At 41.4% G+C, this 21,106-nt stretch overlaps 1 protein-coding gene across 3 annotated transcripts; it reads right to left on the bottom strand.

Moving 5' to 3' along the window:
- Positions 1-3,636: 3,636 nt before the first annotated feature.
- On the bottom strand, positions 3,637-20,891 carry cdc42 (cell division cycle 42). 3 transcript variants are annotated; one of them, XM_062966072.1, is made up of 6 exons: positions 20,759-20,891; positions 15,243-15,375; positions 13,598-13,670; positions 13,237-13,346; positions 11,910-12,107; positions 3,637-5,393 (listed from the first exon to the last, which is right to left on the bottom strand). In XM_062966072.1, exons 2-6 carry the CDS (start codon positions 15,345-15,347, stop codon positions 5,304-5,306), a joined length of 576 nt encoding a protein of 191 aa, XP_062822142.1. In that variant the 5' UTR covers positions 15,348-15,375; positions 20,759-20,891; the 3' UTR covers positions 3,637-5,303. The 3 variants fall into 3 exon arrangements, with proteins under 3 accessions (XP_062822142.1, XP_062822141.1, XP_062822143.1); XM_062966071.1 differs by lacking the exon at positions 3,637-5,393 and adding an exon at positions 7,570-9,163 and having other exon boundaries at positions 20,759-20,889; XM_062966073.1 differs by lacking the exon at positions 3,637-5,393 and adding an exon at positions 7,570-9,163 and having other exon boundaries at positions 15,243-15,377; positions 20,777-20,863.
- Positions 20,892-21,106: the final 215 nt, after the last annotated feature.

Genomic DNA, 21,106 nt, shown 5'->3' with positions numbered 1-21,106 from the left:
TTGTCCTTCCAATTATTACATACTGGTCCTCAAGAAGTCCCTAACCATTCGGAAGCTCTCTCTGGTATTTTAGATCCTTGTCTTTCCGATTATTACATACTGGTCCTCAAGAAGTCCCTAACCATTCAGAAGCTCTCTCTGGTATTTTAGATCCTTGTCTTTCCGATTATTACATAGTGGTCTTCAAGAAGTCCCTGACCATTCGGAAGCTCTCTGTGGTATTTTAGATCCTTGTCCTTCCGATTTTTACATACTGGTCCTCAAGAAGTCCCTTACCATTTGGAAGCTCTTTCTGGTATTCTAGATCATTGTCCTTCAAGGCTGAACAAACAAGCCAGAGGACTGGCAGAGTGGGTGAAGGTGGTGGTCAATGCCTCCTTGGAACAAGGCATGCCTAAAAGAGGCAACTGTGAGACCTATATTTAAAATTCCATCCCTGAACCCTTCCATAATGGACAACTATCGGCCAGTGTCCAACCTTCCCTTTCTGAGGAAGATCTTGGAGCATGTGGTGGCCTCCCAACTTCAGGGATTTCTGGATGAAAGGGATTTTCTAGATCCATTTCAATCTGGTTTCAGGCCTGCTTATGGAACAGAGACAGCTTTGGTCTCCTTTGTGGATGACCTCCACCAAGGAGGAGACCAGGAGACCTTCTTGCTTCCTTGAACCTCGAGTCCTCCTTTGAGCTCGACTGGGCTCGAAGGAGGACTCGAGGTTCAAGGAAGCAAGTCGGCCTCCTGGCCTCCTCCCCGTGCAAGTTGGGCAGCTCTGTGTGTTTCCGAGCCCTGCACTTCGGGAGCAATTAGCAGCGGAGTTGAACTAATTCCCTCCACGGCGGCTCCAACACAAACAGCGCTCACTCACTCGGCAGGCACCGCGAAGCACACGCAGCACCTTGGCGTTGGAGCGAGGCGGTGCCAAGAACAGCACAAATCACCCCGGGCTTCTTCAGGTGAAAGGGCAGCACTGGGGAGAGAGAGGGAAAGAAAGCCGGGCTGGAGGTCACGACGGGCCTGGAGACACGGGGTGGGGACAGAACACGACCCCAAGTGACACACCAGGGTTTCAAAACTTGCTTTCGAAGAGCTCCATAGTCGGCGGCGTCGGTCGAGATGATATAAATACTCTGCAAACAGCACCTGCGCAGCGAGAGACCCAATGCGTGCTGGCCAAGGCTCCTCCAGCTGAAACAACAAGGGAGGAAGGAAGGAGCTCCAAGACGGGGCTCACGGCACGGAGAGGGCAGCAGAATCCACACCCGTCCTGGGAGGAGGCAAAGGAGGCAGCAGGTCTCCGCGCAAATCGTGCTTTCGGGTATATTCGGACCGCCGATTCCGACAACGGCACTCGTTTCCCCCATCAGTTCTAGTGTACGAGATACATGACATACACATCTGCTTGCCTGTAGAAAACCATGACGAAAATGTGTTGTCCAAGGCTACCACGGCCTACATCTAGGACTACTGTGGTCGACACACATTTCACTGCCTCCGACATGACACCGCCTTCGAGTAAATTCGGATCTCCGATTCTGACAATGGCACTCGTTTCCCTCATAAGTTCTAGTTTATGAGATACAGGACGTACGCATCAACTCGCCCGTGGAAAACCATGATGACAATGTGTTGTCCAAGGCTACCACGGCCAGAATCACTCCTGACATTCTGCCTGCATCTATGACTACTGTGGTCAACACACATTTCAGCACCTCCGACGTGAGCCCACTTCCGAGTAAATTCAGATCTCCGATTCCGACAATGGCACTTGTTTCTCCCTATCAATTCTAGTTTATGATATACAGGACGTACAGATCTGCTCACCTGTAGAAAAGCATAACAATGTATTGTCCAAGGTTACCACGGCCAGAATCACTCCTGACATTTTGTCTGCATCTATGACTACTGTGGTCAGCGCACATTTCAGTGCCTCCGATGCGAGACCGCTTTCGAGTAAATTCAGATCTTGGATTCCGACAATGACACTCGTTTCTCCCTATCAATTCTAGTTTATGAGATACAGGACGTACGAATCTGCTCACCCGTAGAAAAGCATGACAACAATGTGTTGTCCAAGGCTTCCATGGCCAGAATCCCTGGTAGATCTTAAAGCACATGCTGGTTCATAGGAGATGCGGTCTGGAAGGTAGGTTGGACCCAAAGCGTATAGGGCTTTGTAGGTGATAACCTAAACTTTGAATTGGGTCTCGATGTCATGAAATATATTATGTGTGGGTACAAACGAAATGTATGGAAGGAAAAAACAAAACCTAATGTTTTGAAGACACAACGTCTGAAGATCAAGGCCTGCAATGACTAACTACCTGCTTGCTGAATAGTAATTAATTACAATTCCTGCCTGGTAAACTTTGGTAAGAGAAATGTTTCCATCAAGAGGCAGGTTTGCTTGCCTTCCCTCGGATCCCTTTTCCTCGGGTCCGAAAGGGTGGGAAGAAAGGAAGGAAGGCCCGAGTCTCAAAACAGGAAGGATGAGGTGAAACTTGGAATGCCGGACTGTGGCGAGCGGCAACGGCAGTGGGCCAGGGCACGGCTCCAGAGACTCCGCTTTCGCAGGGAGAGAAGGAAAGGAAAATAATACGAGGCCCACACGGCGGCGGTGCCTTTGCCAACTCCGAGCCCGCGGCCAGAAGCCACCGGTCTGAAACCGCATCAAACTGGAACGAAGGTCCCATCTGGTCCCAGCTGCTCGGCCCCGACAAGCGGGGCTCTGTGTATCGTCTCTCCATCTGTAAACAGCGGAGGCCGGGCATGGGCATTACAATTCGGGACAAGACACGCCTCTTGTCCTGGAAAAGGCCTTCTTCTTCCCTGGAGATTTGGGAATGGAGAGGTCGGTCTCAAAGCTGGGCCACGTTCACCATCTAGTGGCCTTCTCCAGAAGTGCAAAATCAGGGAGTCATGTTTGCACTTTTCTGTCTCTCTCCTCTCCTTCATCACGGAGCGAAATGACCAATGAGGTCTCTTTCCTTATCTATGGTCTTATGAGAACGTCTAGTTGGCCTTCTAGTGTCTCTTTCCTTATCTATGGTCTTATGAGACCATCTGGATAGACTCTGGGGTTTCCTTGATTCACCTATGGCCTTCTAAGGTCTCTCTCCTTATCTATGATCTTATGAGACCAGCTGGATGGCCTTTGGGTGTTCCTTGACTTATCCATGGCCCTATTAGACCTTCTAGTTGGCCTTTGGGGGTTCCTTTCCTTACCTATGGTCTCATGAGACTACCTAGATGGCCTTTGGGGGTCCCTTGACTTACCTATAGTTTTATGATACCATCTAGTTGGCCCTTGGGGGTCTCTTTCATCATCTATGGCCTTATGAGACCACCTAGTTGGCCCTTGGGGGTCTCTTTCCTTATCTATTGACTTATAAAACCATCAGATATGTACATTACGATTCATAACAGTAGCAAAACAAATGATGAACAGAAATAATTTTACGGTTGAGGGTCACCACAACATGAGGAACCGTATAAAGGGGTCACAGTGTTAGGAAGGTTGAGAACCACCGCATCAATGTAAATCTCCAAATTACTAATTGGTCTCACCCAAGTATTTGATTCTACAATACACCACAAGGAAGGCTCGCTCAGGCAAAACAAATCAACTCCCAGCCAGGCTCTGTGAAGATACTTTATGTTTAATACATTTGAGAAAAAAATGCATATACAAAGAACTTAAGACATACGGGGTCGGGGAGAAGCATCAGTTTGATACTAACGAATCTACGAGAGTGAGAGAGAGAGTCAGGGAAGATTGGGAGAAAATATTAAGCCTATCATCCTGTTAAGATCCCTATGAAGAGGAGAGTCGGGGACGACTCTTCAGAGAGAACAACCCGGAACCGTTCTGTCTGCGTAACGTCGAAGTTCCGGAACAAGCGGATTGATCGGTTTTCAACTCTATCGCGGATCGATCAATCGGTTTTCAACTCTATTGCCTCTGTTGCGGATCGATCAATTGGTTTTCAACTCTATCGCCTCTACTGCGGATCGATCGATTGGTTTTCAACTCTATTGGAGATCAATTGATCTGTTTTCAATTCTGTTGCAGAGAGAGAACAACCCTGAACTGTTCTGTCTTTGTGACGTGGAAGTTCCGGAATGAGCGGATAGATCAGTTTTCAACTCTATCGCGGATCGATCCATCTTCAACTCTATTTCCTCTATTGCAGATCAATCGATCGGTTTTCAACTCTGTTTCAGAGAGAGAACAACCCTGAACCATTCTGTCTTTGTAACGTCGAAGCTCCGGTACAAGAGGATCGATGGGTTTTCAACTCTATCACCTCTATTGCGGATCGATCGATGGGTTTTCAACTCTATTGGAGATTGATCAATCGATTGGTTTTCAACTCTGTCGCAGAGAGAGTGGTTTCACTCCTAAGGTTGGGATATTTTTGGAAAACCCGGAGACCGAAAAAGGCTACGATTTGATTCGCGTAGGAGGCAACGTTGCGTGTCTCGCACGAAAACTTGACGAAAGCTCTGGTTTAGATCTCATCCCTTCCGTGCTTTTTGTTTGCTCCTTCAGAGGCACGTATTATTCCCCTTTCTCTTCAGAGAGAGCAACCCTGAACCGTCCTGTCTTCATAACGTCGAAGTTCCGGATCGATCAGTTTTGATTCGCGTAGGAGGCAAAATTGCGTGTCTCGCACAAAAGGCTTGACGAGAGGGGCCGGTTTAGATCTCAAAAGGGCCAAAAAAAGGGCGTTCTGGAGGGAAAGAAAGGGAAGCAGATCCAAGGCAACTTCAGAGGAGATGCAGACGAGAAGGATGGGAGGCATCCCTCTTCAAAGAAGCACCGCTTTGGGAGACTTTTTCGATGCCGGAATCCGCTCCGAGGACTAAAACCGGCTCAAAAAATCCGGACCCCAGAAGCCCAAAGAATCCAAAATAGCAATGATGGGTCAAGGCCTAAAAATTAGTCTGTTATAGAGAGAAATAAATCACCACAAAGCATGCCTGGATTTTTTTTTAAAAAACGAGAAAACAAAAAATTTAACAGTAAACGAAAAAAACCTAGTACGGATCAGTGTCGGTTGAAATACAATATTATTCCGAATGGAGAAGAGCGCTAACATCTGCATCTTGCACAAAAGGAGCGTATGGCAAGAGGGTGCACGGCGTTTTGTCGTTATTATTATAATTATTATTGCAAAAAAATAAACAAAAAATAAACAAATTGGAAACTCGGAATCTTTAGTTTGATTTCGACATTGCTCTCTTTTCTTAGCATGACTGACATCGACACCAGCTTTGCAGAAGGGACCGCGGATACGGGGCGCTCATAGCAGGACGCAGCGGCGGCTCTTCTTCGGCTCCGGGGGCTCCAGGGCGGCCAGAATCGCCTCGTCAAATACATTCTTGAGGCCTTTCTGGAAAGAAAAAGGGGCAAAGAGAAAGGGGCGGTCTCATTTTTCTGCGTTTTGGAAAGCAAATCTTGACACAACACGGAAGCGGAATGATCATAAGGAACAGGAATCCTGCCATAAAGCAATACTCCTCTGAAGAGAGCTCTAGGTATTGAGTTGGCTAGAACTATCGTAAAGTAATACTCCTCCTCTCTAAGAGAATTCTAGGTATCGAGTTGCCTAGAACTGTCGTAAAGCAATACTCCTCCTCTCTACGAGAGTTCTAGGTATTGAGTTGCCTGGAACTATCATAAAGTAATACTACTCCTTTCTAAGAAAATTCTAGGTATTGAGTGGCCTGGAACCGTCGTAAAGCAATACTCCTCCTAAGAGAGTTCTAGGTATCGAATTGTCTGGAACTATTGTAAAGCAATACTCCTCCTAAGAGAATTCTAGGTATCGAGTTTTCTGGAACTATCGTAAAGCAATACTCCTCTTAAGAGAATTCTAGGTATCGAGTTTTCTGGAACTGTCGTAAAGCAATACTCCTCCTCTCTAAGAGAGTTCTAGGTATCGAGTTGCCTGGAACTGTCGTAAAGAAATACTCCTCCTTTCTAAAAGAATTCTAGGTATTGAGTTGTGGAACTGTCATAAAACAATACTCCTCCTCCTAAGAGAATTCTAGGTATCAAGTTGTCTGGAACGATCGTAAAGCAATACTCCTCCTCTCTAAGAGAGTTCTAGGTATTGAGTTGTGGAACTGTCATAAAGCAATACTTCTTCTCAAAGAGAGTTCTAGGTATTGAGTTGCCTAGAACCCCGATTAGGTCACCAAACCTGACCTTCAGAGCCACAAAGCAGCCTGAGAACCCCGTCGACAAACCTGGCTATCAGGAAAGGCGGCGTTCTAGGTGACGATTCATTGTGTGTGGGGTGTGGTTTAGCATTGTGTTCAAAAAGCCAAGTAGTGACTCAGTCACTGAACTAGCACCAGAAGGTAGTAGAATACCTATCTCTCTCTCTCTACATATATATGTGTATGTGTATGTTTCTTGTTGCTTGGTTGTTTATACCACAAAGGCTCCTCCATAGCTTGATGGGACTTGGAAAACCTTGATCATCCCAACTTACAATAATTGAGGGGTTTGAACTAAAACAAAAACCCAGCATTTTTCAGAACCAGAGCAGAAACGGAGAAAGGGAAGAAAGTGGGTTGGGTGTTGCTGGGTGAAGTGGCCCTCTGTCATGTGACTGGGAAATAAAGGGTGTGGAGTGGAAGAATGCTGCTAGGTAACATGGGGGAAAGGGAACGGGGAAGAAAGGAACGGGAAAGGGGATGGGAACGGGGAAGACGGGGACGGGAACGGGGACGGGAACAGGGAAGACGGGGATGGGAACAGGGAAGAAGGGGACAGGAACAGGGAAGAAGGGGACGGCAATGGAGAAGAAGGGGACGGGAACGGAGAAGAAGGGGACAGGGACGGAGAAGAAGGGGACAGGGACGGAGAAGAAGGGGACGGGGACGGAGAAGAAAGGGATGGGGACAGAGAAGAAGGGGACGGGGACGGAGAAGAAAGGGACGGGGACGGAGAAGAAGGGGGATGGAGAAGAAGGGGACGGGGACGGAGAAGAAGGGGACGGGGACGGAGAAGAAGGGGACGGGGACGGAGAAGGGGACGGGGACGGAGAAGAAAGGGACGGGGACGGAGAAGGGGACGGGGACGGAGAAGAAAGGGACGGGGACGGAGAAGAAGGGGGATGGAGAAGAAGGGGACGGGGACGGAGAAGAAGGGGGACGGAGAAGAAGGGGACGGGGACGGAGAAGGGGACGGGGACGGAGAAGAAAGGGACGGGGACGGAGAAGGGGACGGGGACGGAGAAGGGGACGGGAACAGGAAAGAAGGGGACGGGGAAGAAGGGGACGGAATAGGGAAGACGGGGAAGAAAGAAGGAACCAAAGAAAGAAAGAAAGGAATAAAAATAAGAGAAGAGAAAGGCAAGAAAAAAGAAGGGAAGAGAAAGGAGTAAAAATGGGAAAGGGGAGAAAGGAAAGGAAAAAGAGCGGAAGGGAAATGGAAGAAGGAAGAGCCACAAGGAAACGCATTTCCCACGCAACTCCGGGAATATACAACGCTAGTAGGTGTATCAACGTTAAGACTGAAGCAAAAGAACGCAAACAGGAATAATGCTTCGCCAGGCATTTATACGAACAACTAATTTTAATTTTGAAATGTCAGATAATACTACAGTTGTTATGTCTTTTATCTTCCTTCAGACAGTCAATCCAAGTCAGAAAGAATGAAAAATGAGAAAGCTTTACATGTTACAGTTGCGAAAAAAAATAATATGGCCGTGAGAACGAATCCAAAGGCTCCATGGAAATGCAAGTGTCGGACGTACAGTATCGGGGACACCTAGCTTCCTTTTCCCAAAAAAGAGGACCAAATAGATACTCCACTAAAAAGCACAAACAGCCAAAGCAACAGCAAAGCCCCAATTCAGTGGCGCAGAGAGAGGGGAAACCAGAGAACCCTTCGCCGGTTTTTTAGCATCGCTTGCGGGTCACCATATCAAGTACAATCGTCATGCAAATACAGTTATAACAGAGCCACGAGAGAGAAGAGAAGGAGATAGAAAGAGAGATTGATAAGAGTGTATAGGAATTGCACGCAACTTCTTATTTGGCCATTTTTTTAAAAAAAATTTAAAAAAACATCGTCAATTCTTTAAAAAATCATTTTGAACGAGATCCTCCGTTCCTTTGTTAACCTCTATAACAACACTACTAAAAAAAAACTCAGCAAAAGAGGCCGTTGTGGATATACTTCTGTCTCACCGAAAACGGAATAAAAAGTATTCCCGACAGTGAAAACAGTAGCCGTAACAAATCATATAAGCAGTTTTGCAATCCATAATAATAATAATAATAATAATAATAATAATAATAATAATAATAATTGGGTTGTTGTGCATTTTCCAGGCTGTATGGCTATCCCATTCCGGCCATGAAAGCCTTCGACAACACAATAATAATAAAATCCATAATAATAATAATAATAATAATAATAATAATAATAATAATAATAATCGGGTTGTTGTGCATTTTCCGGGCTGTATGGCCATCCCATTCCGGCCATGAAAGCCTTCGACAACACAATAATAATAAAATCCATAATAATATTAATAATAATAATAATAATTGGGTTGTTGTGCATTTTCCGGGCTGTATGGCCATCCCATTCCGGCCATGAAAGCCTTTGACAACACAATAATAATAAAATCCATAATAATATTAATAATAATAATAATAATAATAATCGGGTTGTTGTGCATTTTCCGGGCTGTATGGCCATCCCATTCCAGCCATGAAAGCCTTCGACAACACAATAATAATAAAATCCATAATAATAATATTAATAATAATAATAATCGGGTTGTTGTGCATTTTCCGGGCTGTATGGCCATCCCATTCCGGCCATGAAAGCCTTCGACAACACAATAATAATAATAATAATAATAATAATTAATAGCTAATACAGAGTTTGCTCTAAGACGTTGGAAGTAAAAGACACAGCTTCGTTCAGTCGGGATGGTTTTATTTGTTTTGTTGTCAACCAACTTTCTACAGCGGTGGGAAAGAGGAGGCAGGCAGCAGCAACAAGAAAGGAGAAGGAGGAAGGGAAAAAAAGGAAGAGGAAACGGTTTTAGAATATACAGCATTTCCGTTTGGGTTGAGTTTCCGGAGGCTCGAGGGCCGCTAGGATGGCCTCGTCGAACACATTCTTCAGACCTCTCTATATAGGGAAAGACAGACAGAGGGGAGGAGGAAGAAAAAAAATAGGAGGCAGGTTAGTTATAGAGGGTTAGAGAGAGACACAAAGCGGACACAAAAAAGAGCATCGTTCAGGACAAAAAAAGCAGATTTACTTTTGCGGGAAAAGTAGATCTCGGAAGGAAGGGGGAGACGGGTAAGCCGCATGGAGGGTTAGCACGGGGTGTAATGTGCATAAATAGGACCGAGTTAACAACAAAACCACTGGGCCAAATCACACCAGTTTTGGCCACAATACTCATCACTTTCCAAGGAGCGACCATCAAAAAAAGAAAGAAAGAAAACAGAGACAAGGCCAGAAAAATCCTCCAAAATAAAAAAGAAAATACTCTGCGCATACGCAAGAAATCTCCACTTCATACCATTGTTGGCCAACTAGAATACCACTGAATACCCTTCCAGATTCAAAGCCTGGCTGCTTCATACCTAGGGGAATCCTTTCTAGGACACATTGAATGCATATATATATATACAGTAGAGTCTCACTTATCCAACACTCACTTATCCAATGTTCTGGATTATCCAACGCATTTTTGTAGTCAATATTTTCAATATATCATGATTTTTGGTGCTAAATTAGTAAATGCAGTAATTACTACATACCATTAATGTGTAATGAACTACTTTTTCTGTCAAATTTGTTGTATAACATGATGTTTTGGTGCTTAATTTGTAAAATCATAACCTATTTTGATGTTTAGTAGGCTTTTTCTTAATCTCTCCTTATTATCCAACATATTCGCTTATCCAACATTCTGCTGGCCCGTTTATGTTGGATAAGTGAGACTCTACTGTATATATATAGTGCATAATTAGGACCAAGTTAACAACAAAACCACTGGGCCAAATGGCACCAAATTTGGCCACAAAACAAATCACTTTCCAAATAGTGACTGTCAAAAAAGAAAATAAAACACCATTCCCGTATGTAGAAAGCGGTCAGGCTTTTAAGCTGCCAGACTATTCAGTGCAATTCAAGCTGGCCAAACAAGGATCTCCCTACAAAGGAAGTAGCCAGACTACTTTGATTGAACTCGCCAAAAACAAGGATTCCCCTAGCTATAACACAGCCAGGCACTGAAGCTGCAAGGCTATTCGGTGCAATTCAACCAGACCAACAAAGGATTAAACTTGGAAGGAGGTGGCCATCTCTTATTTCTACGGAAGGACACGCATCTCCAAGCAGACGGAGGGATCCGCTTTTACAACCAGAACTAAAATGACTGAAAGACACGGAGCCCGCAAGGATGCACCTGACCCGCACGAATACACGGATGTGGAAAACTTTGCTTCCAACACTGGCTCTAGATCACCCTTTCCAAGCAATATATACAGAAACTCTATACAAAACCAAAGAAAAGTAGACGAACGTGAAAGAAATTCATTACGCTGTTACGTAAGAGTCGAATAAGAGTATGTTTAGGACCGAGGAAACCACAACGCTGCAAGAGGTGAAATGGAATTCAATAGGTCTACAAGATATCCCAGAAACTCGCTCATTAGCTGATTATCCTTATTATCATGAATATTATTCTCTGGTGAGAAAGAGAATTGGGACTTGTATGACCAGGAAGTAAATCCTGGGATCCAATGGCACAAGAACCAAGCCCATGATTATATTATTATATAATATATTCATATAGATATTATATATAATATTATAAAAAATATGATAAAAAATTATTATATTATTATTATATTCCAAAATAAAAAGCTGTTGGAAAAATACTTGTTGCCTGGTGCAATGCATGTACTCCGTAATAATATAGTAATATTTATTATATGATTATGATTATTATTATATATTATTATATTATGGTAATGTAATATAATAATACAATGTATTACAATATAATATTTTGTAATATAATATAATCATGTAACAATATGATACAATACTATTCTATTATATAATATAACTAGCTGTGCCCGGCCACGCGTTGCTGTGGCGAAGTATGGTATGGTAAATAAAGTATTGAGGAATTGGTGGTAGTTAAGGTAAAGGGTAAAGGTGTGGAGTCCAGATAATCCAATTAAAGCAGATAATATAAGATTATAAATGGGTTATATAGCTGTGTGGAAGGGCCTTGAGTCTACACCGCCATCTAATCCAGTTAAAATCTAATAATCTGTATTTTATAGGCAGTGTGGAAGAGGCCTAAGTGAGGCCTAACTCTGCCTGTCCCCTGGGTGAGTGGGTTGCTAGGAGACCAAGTGGGCAGAGCTTAGCCTTCTAACTGGCAGCAATTGGATAAAAACAATTATTCATCTCCCTCTAATTAGGACTTTATTTTTCTTTTTGTTGTATCAACCTAGAAGCGTGGATGATGGGTTGTGTTGTCAATTTTCGAGGTTGTGGAGTGTTTAGTTTTGTTGTTTTGTCAGTCGCCAGAATTCCATCACTCTTATATATATATAGATAGATAGATATAGTATATTATTATTATTATTATATAAAACTGTAATATAATATAATATAATATTATTATACAGTTCATGTATTGCACCAGGGAACCAATTCCTTCCTCCCTTCTTCCCTTCCTTCGGCTGCCAATTTCCTCTCTTATTCCTAGTGCTAGTTTCCTGGGACGACACCTTCAAGGCCTCTCTACCTTCCGCAGCCCAGCCCTTGAAAGGCGACCCTTTAAACTCTCCCTAACTTTAACCCTAGGAGACCCTTCCTTCCTCTCCACTGCGCAGCCGCTTACCTGCGTGAGGGCGGAGCATTCCACGTACTTGACGGCCTTGAGGTCCCGGGCCAGCTTCTCGGCCGTCTCGGGGGTGATGGGCTTCTGCTTGTTCTTGGCCAGCTTCTCAATGGTCGAGGGGTCGTCCCGCAGGTCGATCTGCGTCCCCACCAGCAGGAAGGGCGTCTTGGGGCAATGGTGGGTGATCTCGGGGACCCACTGGAGGGAGGGGAGGAAAGAAAGAAGGCGGCATCACAACGGAGAAACACAGGCACCGTTTTGATGGCACTTTTACTGCATGGCAGAATAGAGGAGGTTGGACTAGATAGCCTCTTGGGGTACCTATTATTATTATTATTATCATTTACCCTCATGAAGGAGGTGGGACAGGATGGCCCCTGGGGTGTCTGATATTATTATTATTATTATTATTATTATTATTATTATTATTATTATTATTATTATTATTATATTATGACACAGCAAACAAGATAGACATGATGGATTTCATATCATAAAAGCACAAGTCGAACACTTCCCAAGCGTTTAGGACTGTGTGATTATTATTATTATTCCCACAAAGAGGACTGGACTGGATGCACCCAGGGGTGTCTATTATTATTATTATTATTATTCCCACAAAGAGGACTGGACTGGATGCACCCTGGGGTGTCTGCTATTATTATTATTATTATTATTATTATTATTATTATTATTATTATTATTATTATTATTATTCCCACAAAGAGGATTGGACTGGATGCACCCTGGGGTGTCTGCTATTATTATTATTATTATTCCCACAAAGAGGACTGGACTGGATGCACCCTGGGGTGTCTGCTATTATTGTTGTTGTTATTATTATTATTATTATTATTATTATTATTATTATTATTATTATTATTATTATATTATTTCTACAAGGAGGATTGGACTGGATGGACCCTGCAGTTTCAACTATTATTATTATGTATTATTCCCAGGAAGGGAGTGGGATTGGGTGGTCCCTGGGGTTTCTGATATTATCATCATCATCATCATCATCATCCCCACAAAGAGGATTGGACTGGATGGATCCTGGGGTGTCTGCTATTATTATCATTATTATTCCCACAAAGAGGACTGGACTGGATGGACCCTGGGGTGTCTGCTATTATTATTATTATTATTATTATTATTATTATTATTATTATTATTATTATTATTATTCCCACAAGGAGGATAGGACTGGATGGACCTTGCAGTTTCAGCTATTATTATTATGTATTATCCCCAGGAAGGGAGTGGGAGTGGGTGGTCCCTGGGGTTTCTGATATTATTATTATTGATCATTATCTTGGGGTTTTACCTTTTCTTTCACATTCTCAAAGGAGGAGGGCGAGACCACGGAGAAGCAGACCAGGAAGACGTCCGTCTGGGGGTAGCTGAGAGGCCGCAACCGGTCGTAGTCTTCCTGCCCTATATATACACACACACACACAAAGGGAAAAACAACACAGAGATTCAGGATGCTGTGTTCAGAATAATCCCCATTTCATTTCTGTTTTTACTTTCTCTTTTTCCCCTTCCTTTGTACTTTCCCTCCTTCCCTTGCCTCGTCCATCATCATCATTATTATTATTATTATTATTATTATTATTATTATTATTGGTTTTTCTTCTTCCTTTCCTTCCTTTCTTCCCTCCCTTCCATCTGCAAAGGTGACTTACCTGCCGTGTCAAAGAGGCCCAAGGTGTACGGCTCCCCACCAATCATCACAGTTACAGCATAGTTATCAAACACCTTGAGAGGGAGAAATTAAGATATAAAATTCAGATGTACAACAATACACAAGACCTACACAGAGCTAAACAACATTTTTTTAAATAATATGATTATAATATAATGATATAATAACACAATATAATATGCGGCATTTCCATGTTTCATGACAGAACCAATTAGGAAATAACATAGCGCAATATATTATTATTATTATTATTATTATTAATGTTATAATATAGAATATAATTATTTCAAGTATATAATTTTAATATAATGATGTCTTTATGATAGAATCACTTAGGAAATAGCATAGCGGATTATTATAATAATATATACAATATAACTGTATATATTATTTTATAATATATTGTAATATAATTATACAGTAATACAGTATAATATGCTACATTTCCATGTTTTATGACAGAACCAATTAGGAAATAACATAGCATAATATATTATTATTAATACTACTATAATATATTATATAATTATATTTATTATAATAAAACAGCATAATGTGCTGCATTTCCATGTTTTCATGCTATAACTAATTAGGAAATAACATAGCGTAATGCATTATTATTAATATTATATTATATAATGATATTTATAATTATATAATAAAACAGTATAATGTGCTGCATTTCCATGTTTTTATGCTAGAACCAATTAGGAAATAACATAGCATAATATATTATTATTAATATTATAATATATAATTTTAATAATTATATAATACAGTATAATGTGCTGCATTTCCATGTTTTTATGCTAGAACCAATTAGGAAATAACATAGTGTAATATATTATGAATAATATTATCATATATAATATAAATACATAATTATATTTATAATAATATAATAAAACAGTATAAACAGTGCTGCATTTCCATGTTTTTTTTATGACAGAACCAATTAGGAAATAATGGCATTGATACATTATTACACCCAGGATGAAAAATAGTGTTACATAGTGTTATGAAATGTAATATAATAGCCTAGTGATAAAAAGTTTCAACAGCTTTGTTTACTACAACTTCTCAGACACAATAACTTTATATTTTTTGCAAGCTTGCAGGAATTTAAGTGTCAATGAGAGAGAGAGTGACTCTAATAACAACAGCAGAGATGTGAATGCCATTGGGCATCTGGAGTAATAAGTACGTGCAGATCCCTTGCCTAAGCAAAATTTGGCCCGGAAGTTAGTCTTAATTATATATTTGTACCACTGTGAAAAAAAGAATTATTAAATACCGTAAGTCTCAAAAAAGTTCAATTAAAAATGCATTTTCAAAACAAAACAAAAAATATTTGTAGACTCTACCTAGCAATGGTCTCAATATTCTTGTATACATTGCACATTGCAACAACAGCAACATCAGCAGCAACAACAACCTCAACAAAGGCTAAAGCTAGACATTCCCTATTCTATTATATTTGCAAAATATCCAATATTGCAAAATATCCATGTCCGTACGCAAGCAAAAACAATGGGAGAAGCTGACTTAATACACGTATACAATGCTATACTGTAAAATAAACATGGTAAACAAAAAGTCAGGGTGAAATTGGCCCTTTTACTTACTGTTGGTACATATTCGGATGGGAATTTGTTTGTGGTGTAAGAAATCAAGAGGCACGTTTTACCGACGGCGCCATCGCCCACAACGACACACTTAATGGTCTGCATGGTGAAGGTGGCCAAGTCAAGGATCGATCTGGAAACAAAGGAAAAGACTTTGAGTTCCTTGAGAATAATCAAAATGCATTCTAATAATAACAGTAATAGATACATAGCTGCTTTGAGTCTCCATGTGAATTATATTATTATCAATAATAATATGTTAGAATACTAATAGTATATAGTCGAGTTTCCTTGTAGATATTATTAATAATAATCGTGATATTTTGATGCTAAATTCATAAATACAGTAATTACTACATAGCATTACTGTGTATTGAACTACTTTTTCTGTCAAATTTGTTGTCTAACATGATATTTTGGTGTTTAATTTGTAAAATCATAACTTAATTTGATGTTTAATAGGCTTTTCCTTAATCTCTCCTTATTATCCAACATATTCGCTTATCCAACGTTCTGCCGGCCCGTTTACGTTGGATAAGTGAGACTCTACTGTATTATTATTATTATTAATAATAATAATGCATTCTAACATTAATAATGAATACGTAGCCACTTTTGAGCCTGGGTCAGGGTGAGCTCCTGACCTTTAGCCCAGCTTCCGCCTACCTAGGGGTCGAAAAAAAGTGGGTAGATAAATAGGGACTGCTTAAAAGTGGGGAGGTATTAAGGCACCCATAAGGAAATGCCGGCGATTCGGTCAATAAGTAGGAAATCATGGCAGGGAGACGGATCGACAACATGCCCCTTGCAGAAAGAATGAAAGTAACTATGTACACTGTATTATCTTTATTATATGGCAGTTTTGTTCCGAGGAGGAGAGGTGCAAAATACAACACCTCCGCCCGATCAGAGAAACCAAAGTGTGTGACAAAGGCTGACACTTCTGATAGCGACAGAGCTTGGAAACGTCGGCCCGTTTCCTTCCTGTTTCGAAAGCAGGCGCCCTGAAGTGACAACCCTGCATTTTGACTTATGAGAGAACAATATTGGGATTGTTGGGCCCCAACGGGTTAACACATGACACATATGAGCCACTCCTTAACTGCAGATAAAGCGGGGAAGGAAAGGTGGCAGGGAAAGAGAGAAGGGAGCCTGGAAAGGAACAACACCAGACCGACCCCAAGAGGCTGTTCCTGAAGCCCCGGGATGAACAACAACACGCCTATAAACACGAATGGCCTGCCTTCCAAACCAGTCGGTCCGACATCCAGACACACAATTAGCTTCCTTAGAGGAGATGTGGGAAGGCGAAACTGCAGGTACCGGTCCCACAGGGACGGCGAGGGTGTTGCGCCCGCTGCTGCACCTTAGCATTATCCTCAACGTGCTTCACATGCCTTCCAATCTCAATCAAAAGGCCACCGTGACGGCCTTCTTCCTCTCTCTGCTCACACAGCTGGGATGGAAAACGCACCTCTTTATTCTGGGAACCGTTTCCTAGCTGCTGCTTCCCTTTGGTCAGTCCAGATGGCCTTTGGGGGTCCCTTGACGTACCCATGACCTCATGAGAACATCTAGGTGGCCTTTGGGGGACCCTGTCCTTACCTATGGTCCGATGAAACGGTCTAGATGCCCTTTGGGGTTCCCTTCCCTTATCTATAATACTAGCTGTGCCCGGCCACGCGTTGCTGTGGCAAAGTGGGGGTGGTATTGGTTAAAAATTGTTGTGTAATTTTTATTTGACTTTATTTGCAATTTTTTATTAATTTTATTGTAAGTTATATTTTTATTTATTATATTTTATTATTTTCTTGTATTATTTTTAGTTATTTTCTGTTATTATAGTATTTTATTGTATTAATTTTTAGTGGTTTTTTATTCTTTTTTATTGGGTTGCTAGGAGACCAAGTTGGAGGAGCTTAGCCTTCTAACTGGCAACAACTGGTTAAAAGCAATTATTCCTCTCTCTCTCTAATTAGGACTTTATTTTTCTTTTCTTTTTGTTGTATCAACCTAGAGGCGTGGATGATGGGTTGTGTTGTCAAATTTCGAGGTTGGGGGGCCTGTAGTTTTGTTGTTTTGTGGGTCACCGTGATGCCATCACTCTTTTATATATATAGATTAGGAGACCATCTAGATGGCCTTTGGGGTTCCCTTCCCTTATCTATAATATTAGGAGACCATCTCGTTGACTTTTGGGGGTCCCTTGATTTACCTATGGCCTTCTGAGACAGTCTAGATGGCCTTTGGGGTTCCCTTATCGATAATATTAGGAGAGTATCTAGATGGCCTTTGGGGGTCCCTTCCCTTATCTTCTATATATATAAAAGGGTAATGAAATTTCGGCCTAGGCAAAACAACAAAACTACACATCCCAGAAACACTAAACTTGGCAGCACAACCCCTCATCCATGCCTCTACGTTCATACAACAAAAAGAAAAGAAAAAGAAAAGTCCTAATTACAGGGAGAGGAATAATTGATTTTATCCAATTGCTGCCAGTTAGAAGGAGACCCACTTGGTCTCCTAGCAACCTACTCAGCCCAGGAGACAGACACAGTTAGGCCTCACTCCACACTGCCTATAAAATACAGATTATCTGATTTTAACTGGATTATATGGCAGTGTAGACTCAAGGCCTTTCCACATAGCTATATAACCCATTTATAATGGACTTAATGTAAGGTAAAACCTTTACCCTTGACCTTAACTACCGCCAATTCCTCAATACTTTATTTCCCATACCACCAGACTTCGCCACAGCAACGCGTGGCTGGGCACAGCTAGTCTATAATATTAGGAGACCATCTAGATACCCTTTAGGGTTCCCTTCCCTTATCTATAATATTAGGAGACCATCTCGTTGACTTTTGGGGGTCCCTTGACTTACCTATGGCCTTTTGAGACAGTCTAGATGCCCTTTGGGGCTCCCTTCCCTTATCTATAATATTAGGAGACCCTCTAGATCAGATCATTGTTATCAGACCATCTAGTCCAACCTCCTTCTTCCATGCAGGAAAAGCACAATCAAAGCACCCCTGGCAGATGGGCATCCAGCCTCAATAATATTTAAAATTTTCATAATAGTTATATTATTCATAATTCATAATTATTCATAATCTAGTCCAATTCTGTGCCATGCAGGAAAAGCACAATCAAAGTACCCCTGACAGATGGGCATCCAGCCTCTATATTATAATAATAATAATAATAATATAATTATTAATAATATTATCCACAAGGAGACTCAAAGTGACTATATAGCTATTACTACACATAATATTACTTATAGTATTGCAGTATTGTGGTATACTACAATAGAGTAATATACAATATTAATATTATGCTATGCAAACAATATAAAACATTGCATACACACATAATATTGATAATATTAATACTAATAATACCTTATAATTGCATATATTGTATTACATGTAATATTATTAATAATATTGCAGTATAGTGGCATAGTACAATAGAGTAATATATAATACGAATATTATGCTATGCGAACAATATAATACATTGCATATACATATAATATTGATTTTATACTGTAATATAATTATTACAATGTAATGCAGTAATATAACTTTATAATGTAATAATGCAATTGTAATAACGTACCAATACAATTGTAATAATACATTCATTATAACATATTATTAGCATTATATTGTAATACAATACACTAATAATAATACACTGTTATAACTGTATATTTATATTACATGTAATATTACTAATAACATTGCAGTATAGTGGTATAGTACAATATAGTAATGTATAATACTGATATTACACTATGCAACTAATATAATATATTGCATATACAAATAATATTGATAATACAATATAATACTAATTACAATACACTATAATAGTTTGATATTATATATTACATGCAATATTACTTATAATATTGCAGTATAGTGGTTTAGTACAACATAGTAATGTACAATACTGATATTACACTATACAAATAATATAATGTATTGCATATACATATAATATTGATAACACAATATACTACTAATAATAATACATTATAATAAGTGCATATATATTACACGTAATATTATTAATAATAATACCGCAGTCTAGTGGTACAGTACAATATAGTAATGCATAATACTAATGGATTGCTGTGAGTTTTCAGGGGTGTGTGGCTATGTTGAGGAAGCACTCTCTCCTGACGTTTCGCCCACATTTGTGGCTGAAGGCATCCCCAGAGGTTGGGACAATGTCAATATTGTACTAGGCTGATAAAATACTATATTGTAGCACTCTCTCCTGACACTTCGCCCACATCTGTGGCTAAAGGCATCCCCAGAGGTTGGGACAATGTTAATAGTGCTAGGCTGATAATATATTGTAGCACTCTCTCCTGGCGTTTCACCCATATCCCCAGAGGTTGGGACAATGTTAATATTGTGTTATGCTAATAATATAATATATTGTGTGTATATATAACTTATACTGTGAGATTTTCCAGGGGTGTATGGCCATGTTGTGGAAGCACTCTCTCCTGACGTTTCACCCACATCTGTGGCTGAAGGCATCCCCAGAGGTTGGGACAAGGCTAATATTGTGCTAGCATAATAATATAATATATTGTAGCACTCTCTCCTGACACTTCGCCCACATCTGTGGCTGAAGGCATCCCCAGAGGTTGGGACAAGGCTAATATTGTGCTAATATAATAATATAATATATTGTAGCACTCTCTCCTGACACTTCGCCCACATCTGTGGCTGAAGGCATCCCGAGGTTGGGACAAGGCTAATATTGTGCTAGCCTAATAATATAATATATTGTAGCACTCTCTCCTGACACTTCGCCCACATCTGTGGCTGAAGGCATCCCCAGAGGTTGGGGCAAGGCTCATATCGTGCTAGCCTAATAATATAATATATTGTAGCACTCTCTCCTGACGTTTCGCCCACATCTGTGGCTGAAGGCATCCCCAGAGGTTGGGACAAGGCTCATATCGTGCTAGCCTAATAATATAATATACTGTAGCACTCTCTCCTGACGTTTCGCCCACATCTGTGGCTGAAGGCATCATCAGAGGTTGGGGCAATGCTAATAGTATGCTAGGCTGATAATATAATAATAATGTAATATAATATATATATATCTCATGCTAATGTATGGCTTTGAGATTTTTCAGGGGTGTATGGCCATGTTGAGCAAGCACTCTCTCCTGACGTTTCGCCCACATCTGTGGCTGAAGGCATCCCCAGAGGTTGGGGCAAGGCTCATATCGTGCTACGCTAATAATACAATATATTATATGCCGCCTAGAGTGCCCTCCATAATATAATATATATAATATATATAAATAAATGTGGAAGGATGGCAGGGCCGGAGTGAGGCCTAGCCGACGCCCCGAAGCCTGCCTTGCGTGAGGAGGGAGGCCGGGCAAGGGCGGGCGGAGGCCCACAGGAGACGGGCGAGGGGGACGACAGGGTGGGGACCCCGAAGGGAAGCCACAGCAGCCCCTTCCTCACCTCTTTCCTTCCTTCTTTCTTTCCTTCCTTCCTTCCTTCCTTCCTCCTTCTCTTCTTCCCTCAGCGCCGGGCGTTGGCAGCTCGCTGCGGGGTCTCCGCGCCTCGGCAGCAAGGGCTCGCGTCGTGACGTCGGGGCGCGCCGTGACGTCACCGCGCCGCCCTTGCAGGAAACAGGAGGCGGGGCTTCGAGAGCGCGTGGTGACGTCACCGCGCCGCCCTCGCCGACGGAAAGGATGCGGAAGTGCCCCAGAAGCACTCTCTCCCGACCTTTCGCCCACATCTCAGAAACCAAAAACAAAACAGGGGACGTTCCTGTCAGGAAACAATCCAATCGTCATCTGGGAATTA

The sequence above is a fragment of the Anolis carolinensis genome, unplaced genomic scaffold (genome assembly GCF_035594765.1).
Source record: "Anolis carolinensis isolate JA03-04 unplaced genomic scaffold, rAnoCar3.1.pri scaffold_15, whole genome shotgun sequence".
Classification (NCBI taxonomy): Eukaryota; Metazoa; Chordata; class Lepidosauria; order Squamata; family Dactyloidae; genus Anolis; species Anolis carolinensis.
The sequence above is the reverse complement of the archived record's forward strand: the minus strand, read 5'-3'. Positions and strand labels throughout refer to the sequence as shown.

Bases quoted from the DNA above. Each gene is read 5' to 3' on its own strand.
- cdc42 (XM_062966072.1), bottom strand. From the start codon at position 15,347: ATGCAGACCATTAAGTGTGTCGTTGTGGGCGATGGCGCCGTCGGTAAA. The intron at 13,671-15,242 runs GTAAGTAAAAGG...CTCCCTCTCAAG, and splicing joins CATCCGAATATGTACCAACA to GTGTTTGATAACTATGCTGT. The intron at 12,108-13,236 runs GTAAAACCCCAA...CCCTCCCTCCAG, and splicing joins TTGAGAATGTGAAAGAAAAG to TGGGTCCCCGAGATCACCCA.